Source organism: Oncorhynchus gorbuscha, linkage group LG03, assembly GCF_021184085.1.
Source record: "Oncorhynchus gorbuscha isolate QuinsamMale2020 ecotype Even-year linkage group LG03, OgorEven_v1.0, whole genome shotgun sequence".
In the NCBI taxonomy this organism is placed as follows: domain Eukaryota; kingdom Metazoa; phylum Chordata; class Actinopteri; order Salmoniformes; family Salmonidae; genus Oncorhynchus; species Oncorhynchus gorbuscha.
In genome coordinates, this window is record NC_060175.1 from 38,113,092 (window position 1) to 38,131,255 (window position 18,164).

The 18,164-nt window shown below is 43.2% G+C and overlaps 1 protein-coding gene across 3 annotated transcripts in view; it reads left to right on the plus strand.

Annotated features, from left to right (window-relative positions):
- cdc42 (cell division cycle 42) overlaps window positions 1-8,670 on the plus strand; it is a 38,677-nt gene extending 30,007 nt beyond the window's left edge. For 2 of the 3 annotated variants that reach the window (XM_046342459.1, XM_046342461.1), the window contains one exon: window positions 6,628-8,670. In XM_046342459.1, the coding sequence (XP_046198415.1) occupies window positions 6,628-6,717 (90 nt within the window). In that variant the 3' untranslated portion in view covers window positions 6,718-8,670. The other variant, XM_046342460.1, reaches the window with a different exon arrangement.
- The last annotated feature ends 9,494 nt before the right edge of the window (window positions 8,671-18,164 follow it).

An 18,164-nucleotide genomic window follows, 5' to 3' on the forward strand; every position in this document is an offset into this window, starting at 1 on the left:
TTCATTTCTCAAAACAAGAATAGACTGACAAGTTTCAGTAGAAAGTACTTTGTTTCTGGCCATTTTGAGCCTGTAATCGAACTCACAAATGCAGATGCTCCAGATACTCAACTAGCCTAAAAGTCAGTTTTATTGAATGATCAATTAGCCTTTTTTGAATGATAAACTTGGATGAGCTAACACAACGTGCCATTGGAACACAGGAGTGATGATTGCTGATAATGGTCTTCTGTACACCTATGTAGATATACCATTAAAATTCTGCCGTTTCCAGCTGCAATGGCCATTTAGAAGATTAACAATGTCCACACTGTTATTGTTCAATTTGATATTTTAATGGTTAAAAGTTGCTTTTCTTTCAAAAACAAGGACATTTCTCAGTGACCCCCGGTCGTGTACAGTTGAAGTGGGAAGTTTACATACACGTAGGTTGGAGTCATTAAAACTTGTTTTTCAACCACTCCACAAACTTCTTGTCAACAAACTATAGTTTTGACAAGTCTGTTAGGACATCTACTTTGTGCATGACAAGTAATTTTTCCAACAATTTTTTAGACAGATTATTTCACTTACAATTCACTGTATCACAATTCCAGTGGGTCAGAAGTTTACATGCACTAAGTTGATTGTGCCTTTTAAACAGATTGCAAAATTCCAGAAAATGGTGTCATGGCTTTAGAAGCTTCTGATAGGCTAATTGACATAATTTGAGTCAATTGGAGGTGTACCTGTGGATGTATTTCAAGGCCTACCTTGAAACTCAGTGCCTCTTTGCTTGACATCATGGAAAATCAAAAGAAATCAGCCAAGACTTCCGAAAAAAATTGTAGACCTCCACAAGTCTAGTTCATCCTTGGGAGCAATTTCCAAATCCCTAAAGGTACCATGTTGATCCGTTACAAACAATAGTACAAACAAACATACTTTACCTAGGATAGGATAAAGTAATCCTTCTCACCCCCCCCCCCCCTTAAAAGATTTAGATGCACTATTGTAAAGTGGCTGCTCCACTGGATGTCATAAGGTGAACGCACCAATTTGTAAGTCGCTCTGGATAAGAGCGTCTGCTAAATGACTTAAATGTAAATGTAAATGTAGTACGCAAGTATGAACACCATGGGACCATGCAGCCGTCATACAGCTCAGGAAGGAGACACGTTCTGTCTCCTAGAGAAGTGCATATCAATCCCAGGACAACAGCAAAGGACCATGTGAAGATCCTGGAGGAAACCGGTACAAACGTATCAATATCCACAGTAAAAGGAGTCCTATATCGACAACCTGAAAGGCTGCTCAGCAAAGAAGCCACTGCTTGAAAAACCGCCATAAAACAAAAATGCAGACTACGGTTTGCAACTGCACATGGGGACAAAGATCGTACTTTTTGGAGAAATTCCCTCTGGTCCGATGAAACAAAAATATAACTGTTTGACCATAATGACATTGTCATGTTTTGAGGAGAAAGGGGGAGTCTTGCAAGCCGAAGAACACCATCCCCAACAGTGAAGCACAGGGATGGCAGCATCATGTTGTGAGAGTGCTTTGCTGCAGGATTGACTGGTGCCCTTCACAAAATAGATGGCATCGTGAGGAAGGTCAATTATGTGGATATATTAAAGCAACATCTCAAGCCATCAGTCAAGAAGTTGAAGCTTGGTCGCAAATGGCTCTTCCAAATGGACAATGACCCCAAGCATACTTCTACATTTGTGGCAACTGGCTTAAGGACAACAAAGTCAAGGTATTGGAGTGGCCATCACAAAGCCATGACCTCAATCCTATAGAAAATTTGTGGGCAGAACTGAAAAGGCGTGTGAGCAAGGAGGCCTACAAACCTGACTCGGTTACACCAGCTCTGTCAGGAGGAATGGGCCAAAATTCACCCAACTTATTGTGGGAAGGTTGTGGAAGGCAACCTGAAACATTTGACCCAAGTTAAACCATTTTAAAAAGGCAATGCTACGAAATACTAATTGAAATACTAATTGAGTGTATGTAAACTTCTGACCCACTGGGAATATGATGACTGTAAGATGGGGAATGTTTACTAGGATTATATTTCAGGAATAGTGAAACTAAGTTTACATGTATTTGGCTAAGATGTATGTAAACTTCCGACTTCAACTGTACACACACAAAAAAACATTGTCTTCACCGAGGTAAGACCGCATGAGACACTGCCACACATCTTCACTCAATCTAGAGAATTACACAGGCCACCTGCAGGTAAGTGTTCTCTCTGCTCAGCTGAATAGATGCCCTATATAATCTGTCACTGCTCACAGAAACAAGAAAGTGGGGTAGACTGCATGCTCTGGTCTGTGTATTCATCTGATACGCTGTGTTTGATTTACCCAGACCTTTTATGGCACAAAGGTACTAGGTACCCTTGAAACCACATGGTCTCTGGTTCAAGTCCCACTCTGGTTGTTCCCTTTGAATCGCTACAGTAGTAGAAACAGTGGTGAAATCGGTCAATATGCATATTGTTTTACGGTAATTATAGATGTAAATTGCCCTACTCTAAAGTGTTTAGCAGCTGCTGTCTGCAGTCTATCAGTCCTCATTCAGGAAGGTGCAGTATTTTTAGTTGCAGATAAAAAGTTGGTCTGTTGAAGTTGTTTGTAGGCGTTGTTTTTTACACCCAAAATTCAACATTTTCCATCAGCTTGTGGTACAGGGGTGTGCTTGAGCTGCACCAGTGACAAAACTCTTGGTAGTCAAACAAAGCAGATTGGCAAACAGTCTATATTATATTAATCATTTTAGATGGAAAAATATTGTCCTCATTATCACCCTATTGCGCATATCAGAGATGTCCATTTCTAAGCTGCAAAGAGGAGTACAGCTATCACCACCATCTCATACGGACATCTTGTCTGATGGTGTTACGCGGTGGGAGTTGGGCTGTACTGTGGAAACAATGGGTCCCAGTGGATGTGAGCTGTGGCCCAGTTTAGTTTTAGGTCCCCGCTCCCTCCCCATCTTGTCTCTCTCCTACACTGGCCTGGCGTCTTGCCGCCTTCCTTCCTCTCTCTAGACTAGCTTCCACTGGCGTAACAGATGCTGATGCAATATCCTGTTTCCTGTGTGACTGACTGTCTCCCCAGTAGGCAAAACATAAGTTGCCCCTAACCATTGGACCGGGGTCAGATGTTTTATCCACATGGTGAAGGTTGTAACAGGGGGTATAGGGTAATCTGATCCTAGATCTGTTGGTCACGGAAACTTCTATCTCAAGCTCATCCTCTCCTATTTCACAGGGCGGTATCTCTCTAGAGGCTTTCTCATCTCCTCTACCAACGTTGTTTTACAGTAGATTCATCTTCTAGTCCTCGCTCTAGTCTCCTAATGCTCTGTCCTTACATTTTCTACACAATGTTGCCTGCACTCTTTCTCCAAACTTCACTCGCCCTCATCTGCATTTTGCCATTTCAATTTCTTCTTGCCTCTACTGCCATCTCTCCTCCACTGCCTCTTCCGCTCTCCTCTTTTCTTGTCTTCTCTGCTCATCTCCTCTTTCTCTGTTTGCTGTGCTAACTGTGCTGTCATTTTCTCCCTTCTCCTTTGTCGTTATAGCGAGGGCTGAAGAATGTATTTGACGAAGCTATCCTAGCCGCCCTAGAGCCACCAGAGACGCAAAGAAAGAGGAAGTGCTGTATATTCTAAAATCAGTTTCCTTTCTCTCAAATTGTTTGCTGCTTACTTTTAGTTTAAACCTGTTGTTTTACCCAACCAACCCAGAACCTCTTAAAGCAATCCCTGTATCCACTCCCCTGTTATGACAGTGCTACTTTCTATTGTGTCCCATTGCTCTTCCTTCCCTTCTCTTTTTGTTTACTTGTCCTCATGGGCCTTACTGTGCCTGAAGGACTGTTTTGGTTTGGTTAATCCCATCACTTATCCTCCCTGGGCGAATCTCAAATGACATCCTGTTACCATAGTGGACAAAGTAGTGTACTTTCTGGGAGTTTGCATGTGATTTGAGACACAGCCCATGTCTCTTCTCCTTTGGTTAGTGTTTCTCCTCCTCCCCATGCTATATTATTTGGAGAGTCCAGAGTTAAGGGAGTGTCTTATTTACTTGGCTCTACAGCATTGTGATTTAAGCACCAATTCTACAAGCCTCCATGATTCCTAATGTTCATGTGTTTTTTGTACTACTGCTGATGTATGACAAGCCTGCGGTCTGACCATTTACATTTAGGGCTGTGCCAGAGCAACAGAGAGTTTGGCCATCACGGTTTCAACCAAGAAGCATTACAACAATGCTCTTTGATATCACGTCAGCCATGTTGGAACCTTTTGGGCAGTACTGACCCATGGCAGACCATGGATTTTAAAACTTTAAAACCAAACTTGCAAAGGCAACCATTTTAGAGCTAGAACCCAAATAGTAGGGGTGTAATGGTACATGTATTCATACCTAACTGTTTGGCATGGTAACCTCTGTTCGGTCCGCACTGTGAACCTGAATTAATATATAACGTATATTTACAAAATAAAACACTAGGCCTATAGGCCATGTCTATGCTACGTTGAAGGCATATGCCTCTTCAGGGCATCTGGTAGGTGCGTTGGGCCAGTAACTGAAAGGTTGCTGGATCTAATCCCTGAGCTGACAAGGGAAAAAAAGTCTGTTCTGCCCCTGAGCAAGGCAGTTATCCCATTGTTCCCTGGGCGCAGAAGACTTGGATGTCGATTGAATCAGAGCTGCGGAGGGCTGTCTCAGGTTAAATGTGGAAGATGCGTTGTTGTACAACGGACTAGGTATCTCCCTTTTTCTTAAGTGAATCTGAGCTGAAAAAACACTTCAGTCTTCCATTAAATCAACTAAAGCTGATGCACGTGTTGTAATCCAAATTTGGCACATTTCAAACTTTCCTTTTGTGAATTACAGCCGGGAACTAATTGGGTACGATGAGCACCCACTTCTCCCACATGGTGACCTCTGATGTCACCTACTATGGAAATGGCCTCTAACCGCAGTTAAAAAACATTTTTTAAATAAAAGGCAATCTATTAATGTGGTTTTTGACCTTCATAATCTGTTTACAAGCATGATAGCTGTACTTTTAGTTTATGGTTGACAGCTTATTCGCCATAAGCCAATCTGCATTTCTCTGAGTTCAAATCACATGTATTTACGACTTCACAACTGGTAAATTCCTACCTCCCACATGGTTACAAATGCAGCATTAGTGGAAACGTGAAAAGTCCAACAAAACAATCCATATCAAATCGTATTGGTCACATGCATGTGTTTAGCAGATGTTATTGTGGGTGTAGAGAAATGCTTGTCTTTCTAGCTCCGACAGTGCAGTAATATCTAACAATCTCACAACATGTACCCAATACACACAAATCTAAGTAAAGAAATTGAATTAAGAATATATAAATGGATGACCAATGTCCAGTCACAACAAACAATGGAACATTGATTGCTGAACGCTGTGAATGGCATTTCGTTTTTCCGTTGTACCGTGACACCCCCCCAAACCACACTATGTACCGAATTATGGGTTTAATGAACCGTTGCACCCCTACCAAATATTCATCCTGAATGAAATCCTCCAAGGCAGCACCATGCCGTCCCGCTCTAACAGGCCAAACTCTCTATGTACCACTCTGTAGTGCCATTTGCTGCAGTTCATATCTAGCCATCTTGGCAGTAAAAATAAATAAAAAGCTAATATAATCGTGTGAAATGATTTGTGACATGAATTAATAAAGGACAACTGAAATTGCTATCCTTTTTGTCCGCCTGTCTTTTCCTCCATCTACGGGGACAGCTGGATAGCAGCTCAATCGTGCTGCGTCATATTGCTACATAGGCTCCTAGACCAATTTTTAATAGAGTCTCTGGGTAAAACATGTCTTGCCATAGTTTGTTTCTACAGGGTTCCTTGAGTTTCCTTAAACAGAGGGATACAGGGGCTTCCTACTCTGCTCATAGAGCTGTGTTGTACCACTCTCCCGTTACATGGCATGGCTTGAGGCCATCCTTCCTATCCTAAGCTGCTCTACCAACGAACAGTGAGCGCAGAAACATGCTGCTCCAACTAATTACACGTTAATCAGCACAAGCCGAGGGAAGTTCCAGCTAACAGAGGCTCTTTAGTGATCTGGTGAAACTGTTTGAGTGGTCTGGCTTGGTGTAGTTGTTTAATTTGACGTCCCTTCCCACTGTGTGTGTATGTGTGAGATGCGGAATGTGTCTCTTTGAGCCCGTATTCTCTCGTACCTCCACTTTCTTGTTTGCCCAGACTTTGTTTTGAACGCTCCTCACTTTGATATGAATGAATTCAGGTTGATCATATCCCCAACTGCTCTTGACTTCATTTTCACCTCCGTCTGTGAAGATGAAGTATCCTGGGTTTTAATTTCTGCCAATGCTATGTATTGTTTGCACTTGATCATTTAACCCTTTGTTTTTTTTGTTTAATGCCTTTCTGTATTCATGCTATTGTTTTTCCCTTTCATGTGTCTGTGTTACCCCATCATTGATCATTTAATTTTTTAGTTTAGTGATTTAGCATACGCTCTTATCCAGCGGACGCTCTCATGGGTCGTGTGTGTGTATATGCTGCCCCTTCATTGAGCCTGTGTGTTTGTTTGTATCCACAGAAAGGCCTAAAGAATGTGTTTGATGAGGCGATACTGGCTGCGCTGGAGCCTCCCGAGCCCAAGAAGAAACGCAAATGTGTGCTGCTATGAGTGACCCCATCCCTCACACACATTTACACCACTTCACACACACCCGCCCATCCCATCCCTTGCTCTGCTAAGGCTGATTGACAGCCATTTACTCTGAAGCGAAGTATAAAAACAAACAACGAGTTTCCGATTAGACTGCAATAAACCAGCGGGCCGACGGATGGAGAGACAGAAGTGAACCTAACCCAGCTTGTAACCGTGACTATCATGGCCACACTCCTATTCCAGTTAGAACAGTAAGTACGAGCCTTTAGATGTGTGACAGACAACCCAGTCCTGCGTAATCAGTGCCTCTCAGTAGGCTAAAGTGGCTTCCTCATCTTAATCTACACCGATCTCACAGTAAAGTTAGTGAAAGCAATATGATGGATGCCCACTGAGCATTGACTTTAAACTTCAGGGAAGGAGACAAGGAGGGGCAGTAACTATATAGACTGAGATTCAGCCCTGCACTCAAGGGAAGGCCAAGACCATGTCCCTTTTTACTATCCAAAGGGTTTGAACCATGCCGGCAACACACAGGTGGACAGGCTCTCATAAGTGTCAACTCTCATAGGTGATTTAGGAAATCAGGCTAAACTGAACTTTGACTTTTAAACTGTCTTTGACATCTTGCCCTGTCAGTGATGTCGATTGGCTCTTAGTCATCCATCTTCTTTGCAGCCATTGGCCAGTTAGCCGTTCTGAAATACCTATGCTCCACCCCCAAATGAAATAGCTGCTGCATTATTAATCCCCACCCCTCTTGATGAGCACGTCAAGTGCCCAATCCTGCTGCTCCACCTCCAAAACCACCTGAAGTAGTGCTGAGAGTAGCCTTTTTCTTTGCCAATGTCTCCCCTCCACATGACAGAACAGAAGTCTGATCATAGAAACTTATTTCTCAAATATGCCCCGACCCCCGGGGCACTTTTGTAGATCTTAATAAACTGGATAGGGAAACATTTTATTACCATATTGCTTATCTATCCAATCCTTTCAGAACTACTGTAGGGGAAGAGGCTAGGTGTAAATTAGGGACTGGCATTACTAAATATCTAAACTAAAGGCATCCCATAGCAATGGGTCTTGATGCAGGAATTTGCCTTTTGAAGCGGGGAACATAAACAGTGTTAGCAGAACAAGTGGTGTGTGCTTAATGTGTTGCTAAGGTCCAACATTGTCAAAACGTTATGGTAACCATAGAATTATAATTGGTAGAGCTGACATGCCCCGTTCAAAGCAACGTTCTATAGTAGGTACACCTGCGGCCATATTTTATGACCTATTTGGATTGTTAATTAATTGATGCTTATTGAATCAGATTTCTGTGCCACATCAGAATTCTGTGCCTTTTCTCAGTGTTTCATACTGTCATGCTGCAATGGCAATGCTGTGGTGCTGCCATGATACTGTATGTGTACCTCAAAAACATCTGTGGTCTGAGGGATTTGTCTGTTCTATTACTTTAATTCTATGGTGTTAACGTTGTCGAAATGTTGTTGAACCTGCTGGTGATGCATGTAGATGAGTCCCTGGTCTCTGAGATGATTGGTTAACAGATTTAATGATGTAAGCTGGCACATGTCAATGTAGGCTCCAGATATTTTTACCAAAATATTTTTTTCCTTTTCAGTTGTGCGGTTTTTGATTTTATAAAAAGGTTACTTCCTCTCCTTTTACATTTTAGGGGCTGGAACTCAGCTGAACTCTGACTCACCAGCTAGAAACACTCATTGGAGTTCATTTAAACCTTCCAATGACAGAAGAGTGTCTGTTAAACCTGGATCGTGATTGGTTGATTTGACTGGTAGCTCAGAGTTGGGTTGACATGCAGCCCAAGTCATTTATTATATTGTTATTATTATAACCTGTCGTTGTTTTGGTGCAAAACCAAATGCTTTGTCTGACGTCTGTTCTTTGTATATGCATTCTTTAAAAAAAAATATTAAACTTATACCTTAATTGCCTTTACTCCTTTTTCCTTGGCCATTCTTATCAGGCAGTTTACAGAAAACAAGGTGGCGCTCAAGGGTCAAATACCCAATACTGCTCTGTGTGGTTTGCATAGACAAAAGTATACTACCCTCATCTCGCATTCCAACCATGATGTAGGAGATATCCATTCACTTGTGGAGGAAAATGGAAGTTCACTAAAAAGTATTACTTTATAAAAATAATTAGAGGGTGCAGGAGGTAAATGTGTGGGGCATGTCAACACATCTCTGGAGTGACTTGACTACCACATCACTTGACACTGCATCTTGCCCCATGGATACTAGATAGAAGGGAACCTGCAGGCATGAGTATAGTCACAAGTGAAGAAATTAAGCAACTCTTGGGCTGTTTATGTTAAGAGCTTAAATCCACTGACCTCTGGCTGCTGTTACAAAGCCAGCCCAATTCTGATCTTGTTGGACTTTTGATCAATCAGATTACCTCTGGAAAATGATCTGGTTGGTCAAAAGACCAATTACTGGAAAAAAGATCAGCTGCCTGTCTAAACACTGCCCAAAAGTTGAATTTCCTCTTCACTTCAGTTTGCTCCTGAATTCATGCACCTTGGTTGGAGAGTGAGGTAGCGCGTCTTCCCTTCAGCCAGATGCCATATTTTTTTTTTTGCATGTGTGTAGGATATTCCTTTAACCACCAGGGAGCGCTGTTTGATTATGGATGCATACGTCTAATAAATTGAAATACTTTTCAGAAAGATTTAAGTATCAGGTTCTATGTTCTTGGTGATACACACACTCATTCACAGATGCACATGGATCGTCTGCCCCTGAGGGGTGTTGAAATATGCTCCTTTACACACACCTCTACCTCTAAGAGGCCTTCACACATTCTGTGTGTTTCTGGAGTGCTGTCTGTCGGTGCCTTCTTACGCTAAAGAGCTGCCGAGACCCATGAATTATCCCATAGGCTGAACTAAGGGCATTCCTGTGTGTGTGTTAGCTAGGGGTAACCACCTGCAGAAGAGAGAATCAGCGAACACTTACTATCCAAGCATTTCCATACAAGCACACAGCTTAGTTGGCAAATGGCTGTACAGTGGTGATGCCAACATCTGCTGATATGCACACTAGCTCCTGTGCTGTTTTTCAAGGTCCATATTTGTTAAACTTCACATTGCACAGCCAAACTAGAAAAATAAGTATTTTCTTCATTACTCTCTGATATGCTGTGGACTGTTTGCCAGCACAAGTATCTACTCTCTAACTCTCCCATAAGTCATATCAGAGCCCCATGGGCACCATTACTCCACATCCGGATTAAAGCTGAGCTGGTGATCTGTCTGAGCCTGGCTCTCTATGTTAACGCAGTGTGTGTGTGTAGGGAGAGAGCATAGAAACTAGAAATCTAAAAAGAGATTCTATTCAGCACTCTTACTATAAAGTTGAGGTGAGAGTCCCACTAGACTCCATTGCTCCTCATTGACAGACATGTTTAAGTATCTCCTCTGGGAAAGCCAATCAAGATCAAGCCTGTTTAATTGTCCCCTTGGGGACAGCCAATCACTATTGAGTGATGTTTAAACATCTCTGGGACAACCAATCATAGCTGAGAAATAACTGAGGAAGCACAAAAGAAACCTTTCAACCTGGGACACACACACACTATATATACAAAAGTATGTGGACACCCCTTCAAATTAGTGGATTCTGCTATTTCAGCCACACTCGTTCCTGGCAGATGTATAGAATCGAGCACATAGCCATGCAATCTCCATAAACAAACATTGGCAGTAGAATGGCCTTACTGAAGCTCTGTGATTTTAAACTTGGCACCGTCATAGGATACCACCATTCCAACAACTCAGTTTGTCAAATTTCTGCCCGCTTAGAGCTATCCAAGTCAATTGCTGTTATTGTGAAGTGGAAATGTCTAGGAGCATAAAAATCATCTGTCCTCGGTTGCAACACTCACTACCGAGTTCCAAACTGCCTCTGAAAGCAAAGTCAGAAGAACTGTTTGTCGGGAGCTTCATGAAATTGGTTTCCATAGCTGAGCAGCCGCACACAAGTCTAAGATCACCATGCACAATGCCAAGCGTGGGCTGGAGTGGTGTAAAGCTCGCCGCCATTGGATTCTGGAGCAGTGAAAACACGTCCTCTGGAGTGATGAATCACGCTTCACCATCTGGCAGTCCGAAAGACTAATCTTTGTTTTGACGGATGCTTGTAGAACGCTACCTGCCCGAATGCATAGTGTCCACTGTAAAGTTTGGTGGATGAAGAATAATGGTTGGGACTGATTTTCATGGTTCAGGCTAGGCCCCTTAGTACCAGTGAAGGGAAGTCTTAACGCTAAACCATACAATGACATTCTAGACTAATTATGTGCTTCCAACTTTGTGGAACTTTCCTGTTTCAGCGTAACAATGCCCCCATGTACAAAGCAAGATCCATACAGAAATGGTTTGTCGAGATTGGTGTGGAAGAACTTGACTGGCCTGCACAGAGCCCTGACCTCAACCCCATCGAACACCTTTAGGATGAATTGTAATGCAGACTGCGAGCCAGGCCTAATCGCCCAACATCAGTGCCCAACCTCACGAATGCTCTTGTGGCTAAATGGAAGCAAGTCCCCGCAGCAATGTTCCAACATCTAGTTCAAAGCCTTCCCAGAAGAGTGGAGGCTGTTAAAGCAGCAAAGGGGAGACCAACTCCATATTAATGCACATGATTTTGCAATGAGATGTTCAACAAGCAGTTGTCCACATACTTTTGGTAATGTAGTGTACACCCCCACACACACACACAGCTGGTGGTGAGCCATGTCCCAGGAGAGAAGTGCAGTGGTGAACCCTGGAACTGCGTGTGCTATGCAGCATTATATGACCCGAGCATTTTATGATGATCTCCACAGAAGATGACTTATGAAAAGCAGTCAAAGTTTTAGCAGTTTATTAAAGCAATACAGTAAATCACTCCACCGATGTCTAGGAGATGCGTGGGCATGCCAGCTCAAACTTGTGAGTGTGATGTGTGTATGCGTGCGCGTCTGCTTATTTATCTCTCTGCCTGTCTGTCTCTATTGCGTTAATTGCCTGTCATTAAACAATTCCATGTCATATCTGAGCCTCTAGGTGTCAGGCTTATTCACTTAGCCATTATGGTATTCAGCCCTCTATCTTTGCACTGTCTTTTGCCAGACACTCCTGTCAACATATGGAAGACAATGTGTTTTTCATCAAGGAAGAGAGATGGGGGAGGGTAGAGACATGCGTGTAGGTATGCTGACTGTGTCTCGGTGCGTGCACTGCCCATTTAGCCATGGTAAAGATGGCTGCATGGATGGCAAAGGGAAATAAACCATTCTGAGTGATGAAGCTATATTTCATCTGGAGGCTGAATCCTTTTACAATCCTTCTTTGCTTGCTTGATGTAATCACATCTCATAATCTATCTATTTCACAGGTCAGTGATCACCGCCACGAAGGGAGGGATGAATGGAGTATTGAAGTATTTGAACAGAGCCAGCATGTCTCTGTATCTGTATATCGATATCTCTTTGACTTCCAGGAAAATAAATATACCAAGGCAAAACATCCCCACCACACTTGATGTCATTTTCTATCAATTCCATTACTAACTGAATTTTGGCAATATTTATTTGTTTGCATTTGAGAGAGAGAGTTATGTGGCTGAGGTGTGGGTTGGAGAGGCTATTTGACAGCTTGGAGACCATGGATACCGCGCTCCTGTCAAAGCACATCTTGTTGTGACACGGTAAGTCGCCACCGGCTAACAGATTCATGTAACACACTCATGGTACGTCTCCCCTCAGCTGTACCACACGCACACACACACCAACAAAAACACACACAGTCCGTCTCCCCTCACCTGCCACACCACAGATGAATTCCCACAGGTGCTAGCACTGTCCAGGTGTGAGGAAAATCTTACACGTCTCTCCTCCCCCGTATGATGTGTCGACAGACCGTCCTGCCTGAGGTGGTCGTCACAAATTCACTGTCCACAGCTGTGTGTGTGTGAGAGGGGGAAAGACAGGTGGTCATCATGCAGGCCAAGGGGAACCAACACTGTGTCCAAACCCCCATAGATAGATATACCAGCATCAAGAGAACTAGTGCAGCTGAACCAAAATAAACAGTGCTGGCCAAGCCAACTGCCGGCAGCCCACATGAACACAGTGCCTGGAACGCTCTGGTCCACCACACGCCTGTCACTTTCACTCCCTATCTGATCCACGCTGTTCACCTTATCGGATTTATCCACTCAGGGATGAGATGGTGAGTGACCTCACTGATAACATCATCTGCCACACTGATGCAGTATCTGTCCTCTCTCGCTCTCTCTGTTCTTCTCCTCTCTTGCTCCCCTCTCATGTTCTGGCTGATTCCCTGAGTTCATGGAAAGAGTGAGGTCAGCAGTGCCGTCCCTTTAGAGCGTCTGTTCCCTAACGTACAGGGCCTGTGATCCATTTAAAGCTCTCTAGAGTTTCTTGAGGCCCACCAAATAGACAGAATCATGTTTCTAACTAACCCAACAGGGACTCGTTACAATCCAAAATCCATGATCTACAATGAGCCATCAATTTGTCCATGCAGCCTCGGCCTCAGACTTTATCCTGTTTATCATAGCAATGTGTGTGTATCCAGAGGGGTTTACTAGGGTAGGCCAGGAATGCAGGCTCTAAGATGCTGTGGGTCATGCACCTACGTCACATCCCGTATGCTTCGTGGTAGGAGCTAGGTGGAGCTATTGCTTATGCATGTATAGATCAGTGAAGCTGGAATGCACAAGGGCAGAGGGATTGAGTCTCAGCCTCCAACCTGTTGGTCCATACAAGAGTAGAGCTTTCTCTCTAAATGGAATTAGTATGTCTCTTTACCCCTGGGTCTAGAGCAGTAGAATTAGGTCAGAGTGACAGCTGTAGGCCTCAGGCTGTAGAGGGGGACATCCTAACCCAGCCGTAGCCTCAGAGGGTACAGTACAACACAGAGCAGACTACCGGGAACTTTAGAGCATTGCTAAAGTTCTATGATAGAAGAGACAATATGGTGGTGTGTGTATTTGTATTTATCCATCATTGGTGGCAGACCTGATTATTTTAATTTGATTTTAATTTATTAGAACGTTATTTATGGTTCTTGTAAAGGTACTGTATTATAAATATATAATCAATGGACAACGTTTTCTGTGACTTCTTACATACAGTGGTTCGTCCTTTAAAGTTGCCTCAGAATCTTGCGTGGTGCCAAACACAGGTACCATTAATGCTAGTTAGTGCTAGTTTGACCACCAGAGGGCATATTTGAGAGCAATAAGGGGCCAGCTTGGAACGTGGTGTGTGTGGTTAAAGGCATGAGAGCTATTTTGAGCGTTATTCATCACAAATTTAGATAGGGACTTAAACAATAGACTGTGGCCTCCCTACTGCTCGCTCTGTATGGTTTCAGTAAGAGGATCATGGATCTCACCATGCATCCAATGCTGCACTAGAATAGAGTTCTGTTCCTGCCAGGGAGAAGAATAGAATAGAACAAATGACTCCTAAGTCATAAATCGACGATTCTGTCAAAGATAAAAATCCAATTTGGACAAAGTCAAATAATGCAGTAATTAGGGACGGATAAAAATGTACAGAATCGTTACCTGGAGGAGCTTTTCCAATTTCAATCAAGGGGAGGGTTTAGTATTTTTTTTAAATGTATTCCAAGGGAGGGTCGTGTAATTTGTAATTGATTAAATTTCAATATTTCTCATTGTTTTAGTATTCGTTACTTATTAGGCTATATATCGATGTGTGCCTGATGCCATTCCTCATCTCTGATACTCCGCTGGGTGCTCAATATTAATTGCGCCTATAGTCTACTTAGTGTGGTCTCAAACGGTTTTATCCAGAGCCTAAAGGTGATATCATGCATCACAGATATATAGGTGATAGGCTACGAAGTGCATGCTCAGAGAAAAGTTATATTTCTAAGATAGCTGCTAGGATGGTGTAAATACAACTAGATTACATTACACACTGCAATTGATATTCCAACCCGGAGCCTCGGCCTGCTCTGCTGTTACTGATCCAAACCGTTTTTGTGTGCTGCTTAACCAATGGCTGTGCTGTGTAGAGCTACAGTGGCATTTCAGGAGGAGAATCAAAGGTTTCTTCCTATTTAAGAAGTCAGAGGTAGGCTTACCTGTTTGACCGAGGAAATTAGGCTATAGGATGCTATGGCCATAGCTTGATCCACTCATTATCTGTATTAACTGCACCTGTTTGAACTCGTTACCTTTATAAAAGACACCTGTCCACACACTCAATCAAACAGACTCCAACGTCTCCACAATGGCCAACACCCGAGAGAGCTGTGTAAGGACATCAGGGATGAAATTGTAGACCTGCACAAGGCTGGGATGGGCTACAGGACAACAGGCAAGCAACTTGGTGAGAAGGCAACAACTGTTAGCGCAATTATTAGAAAATGGAAGAAGTTCAAGATGACGGTCACCCTCGGTCTGGGGCTCCATGCATGATCTCACCTTGTGGGGCATCAATGAATAAGAGGAAGGTGAGGGATCAGCCCAGAACTACACGGCAGGACCTGGTCAATGACCTGAAGAGAGCTGGGACCACAGTCTCAAAGGAAACCATTAGTAACACACTACGCCGTCATGGATTAAAATCCTGCAGCACACGCAAGGTCCCCCTGCTGAAGCCAGCGCATGTCCAGGCCCGTCTGACGTTTGCCAATAATTATCTGGATGATCCAGAGGAGGAATGGGAGAAGGTCATGTGGTCTGATAGGACAAAAATAGAGCTTTTTGGTCTAAACTCCACTCGCTGTGTTTGGAGGAAGAAGAGGGATGAGTACAACCCCAAGAACACCATCCCAACTGTGAAGCATGGAGGTGGAAACATCATTCTTTGTGGATGCATTCCTGCAAAGGGGACAGAACGACTGCACTGTATTGAGGGGAGGATGGAAGGGGCCATGTATCGCAAGATCTTGGCCAACAACCTCCTTCCCTCAGTAAGACCATTGAAGATGGGTCGTGGCTGGGTCTTCCAGCATAACAACGACCTGAAACACACAGCCAGGGCAACTAAGGAGTGGCTCTGTAAGAAGCATCTCAAGGTCCTGGAGTGGCCTAGCCAGTCTCCAGACCTGAACCCAATAGAACATCTTTGGAGGGAGCTGAAAGTCCGTATTGCCCAGCGATAGCCCCGAAACCTGAAGGATCTGGAGGTCTGTATGGAGGAGTGGGCCAAAATCCCTGCTGCAGTGTGTGCAAACCTGGTCAAGAACTACAGGAAACATATGATCTCTGTAATTGCAAACCAAGGGTTCTGGACCAAATATTAAGTTCTGCTTTTCTGATGTATCAAATACTTATGTCATGCAATAAAAGGCAAATTAATTACTTAAAAATCATAGAATGTGATTTTCTGGATTTTTGCTTTAGATTCCGTTTCTCGCAGTTGAAGTGTCCCCGTGATAAAAATTACAGACCTCTACATGCTTTGTAAGTAGGAAACACTGCCGATTTTGCAGGTTATCAAATACTTGTTCTCCCCACTGCATGTAATTATTGGCGGAGAGTCATGTAATATTTTTTGATGTACTGTAGGCCTACCATAGCCAACATGAGTCTCACTAGTGTTGAGTAATGTGCTGTTAAAAGTGGTGTAGGTCTTATTTATTTAAAGAGCATATTAAAGTTATAAGCAATAGCATTTGAAGCAATAGCCTACAACTATTTTAGCACCGGTTCGCACTGCTCTGGGACAAGCATGGGGACTGGTCTTGATAAATCAATGAGATTTTTATTTTCACTGAATCTCCGTTTAGGTATTGGTTAGACTGCAATTAGGGTGTAGAAATGTTACGCTCTTAGTGTATCCTTTATTTAACTAGGCAAGTCAGTTAAGAACAAATTCTTATTTTCAAGGACAGCCTATTCCTTCCTCCCCATTGGGGAATTGAACCCCGGTCTCCTGCGTGCCCGCACAACATGAGGATTCTTTAGATAAATAGCCCAGCACTGCAGCCCGGCAGTCACGTTATACAGCGCCATATTTTCCGTTCCATCCTAAAGGAAATCCAGAGGGTTTTTCGTTTTTCTTGGAATAGAAACACCATAATATGAATCAAATTACTTAAGCAACATTTCTTAAAATCAGTCTCATATGCTATGTTCTAAAAAAAAGGTTTTAAATTCTCTAGTACAGCCACTATTGAAGGCTATCAAATGCTTTTCAAAGATGCCCTCTGGTGGTCAAACTAGCACTAACTAGCATTAATGGTACCAGTGGTTGGCACTTAAATAACGTACCATAGAATTCTGTGGCACCATGCAAGCTGAGCTGTAGTACGCTGCAACTTTTAAAGGATGAACCACTGTAGTACTTCTGGTGAGAATCCATACTGATCCTTAGGGCTCTGCATATGTCAGCTCAATTGGAAATTACCTTTACATTTCAATAATGCTACACCGCAAACCTTTCACAATATGAATTGACTACTCTTAGTTTACTACACAAATAGAAGAATTGAAATACAGATACAGAGAAAGAGCTTGTAAATCTAACAACATGTACAGGTCTGCTAGGTGTTGCATCCTCAGGGTGTGGGGTTCAGCGCTGGGTTTTTGTCAGTCTCTGTGTGTTGCACAACTTGGCTCTCACTCCTCAAACCCCAAAAATTGCAACTGTCATCACAAACAAGAACCATCTGTCTCATTTGTGTAACTTGTTTTCTTTTAATATGAGAAATATGCTGGTGAGATGTGAGTTAGAGAGAGGCCTGGGAGGTCAGGGCTGAGAACTAAAGCCTCCATACTCTCTTTTTCACTCATATACCATGGCTTTGACTGGTTAACTGTTACACCCCTCACACACACACACACGGGTGTATGTGTATGTGTGTGAAACCTAGGCACAGAGGAACAGGTGAAAGAAAAAAGGACTGTATCCTAGACGTACAAATGTAACGTAACCTAAACATGCACGTCTCCAATTGAAATCTGTCCACGATTTATGTGACAGGTTGGGTGTACATATGTGTGATTAAGCCCTGAGTGTACAGTAGTATGTATTCTTGTTACTCCTGTCGTTCACACTGCTAACTTGCAATTTGTAAGTCGCTCTGGATAAGAGCGTCTGCTAAATGACTTAAATGTAAATGTAAATGTAATGTGCCAAAAGGCAACATTCCAATGACGTATCCAGTATAGCAGGTTAGGCACCATGGATAGCCAACCTATAACTGTGTAGCTGTACACTTTCTGGGCTGATCCAGTAGATGCTGTAGTGTCCACTCAAGTGCCCAGGTTAGTCACTAGACTGCCATGCTGGAGTGGACCAAACAGCTCAGAGCCCAGGTTAGTCACTAGACTGCCATGCTAGAGTGGACCAAACAGCTCAGAGCCCAGGTTAGTCACTAGACTGCCATGCTGGAGTGAACCAAACGGCTCAGAGCCCAGGTTAGTCACTAGACTGCC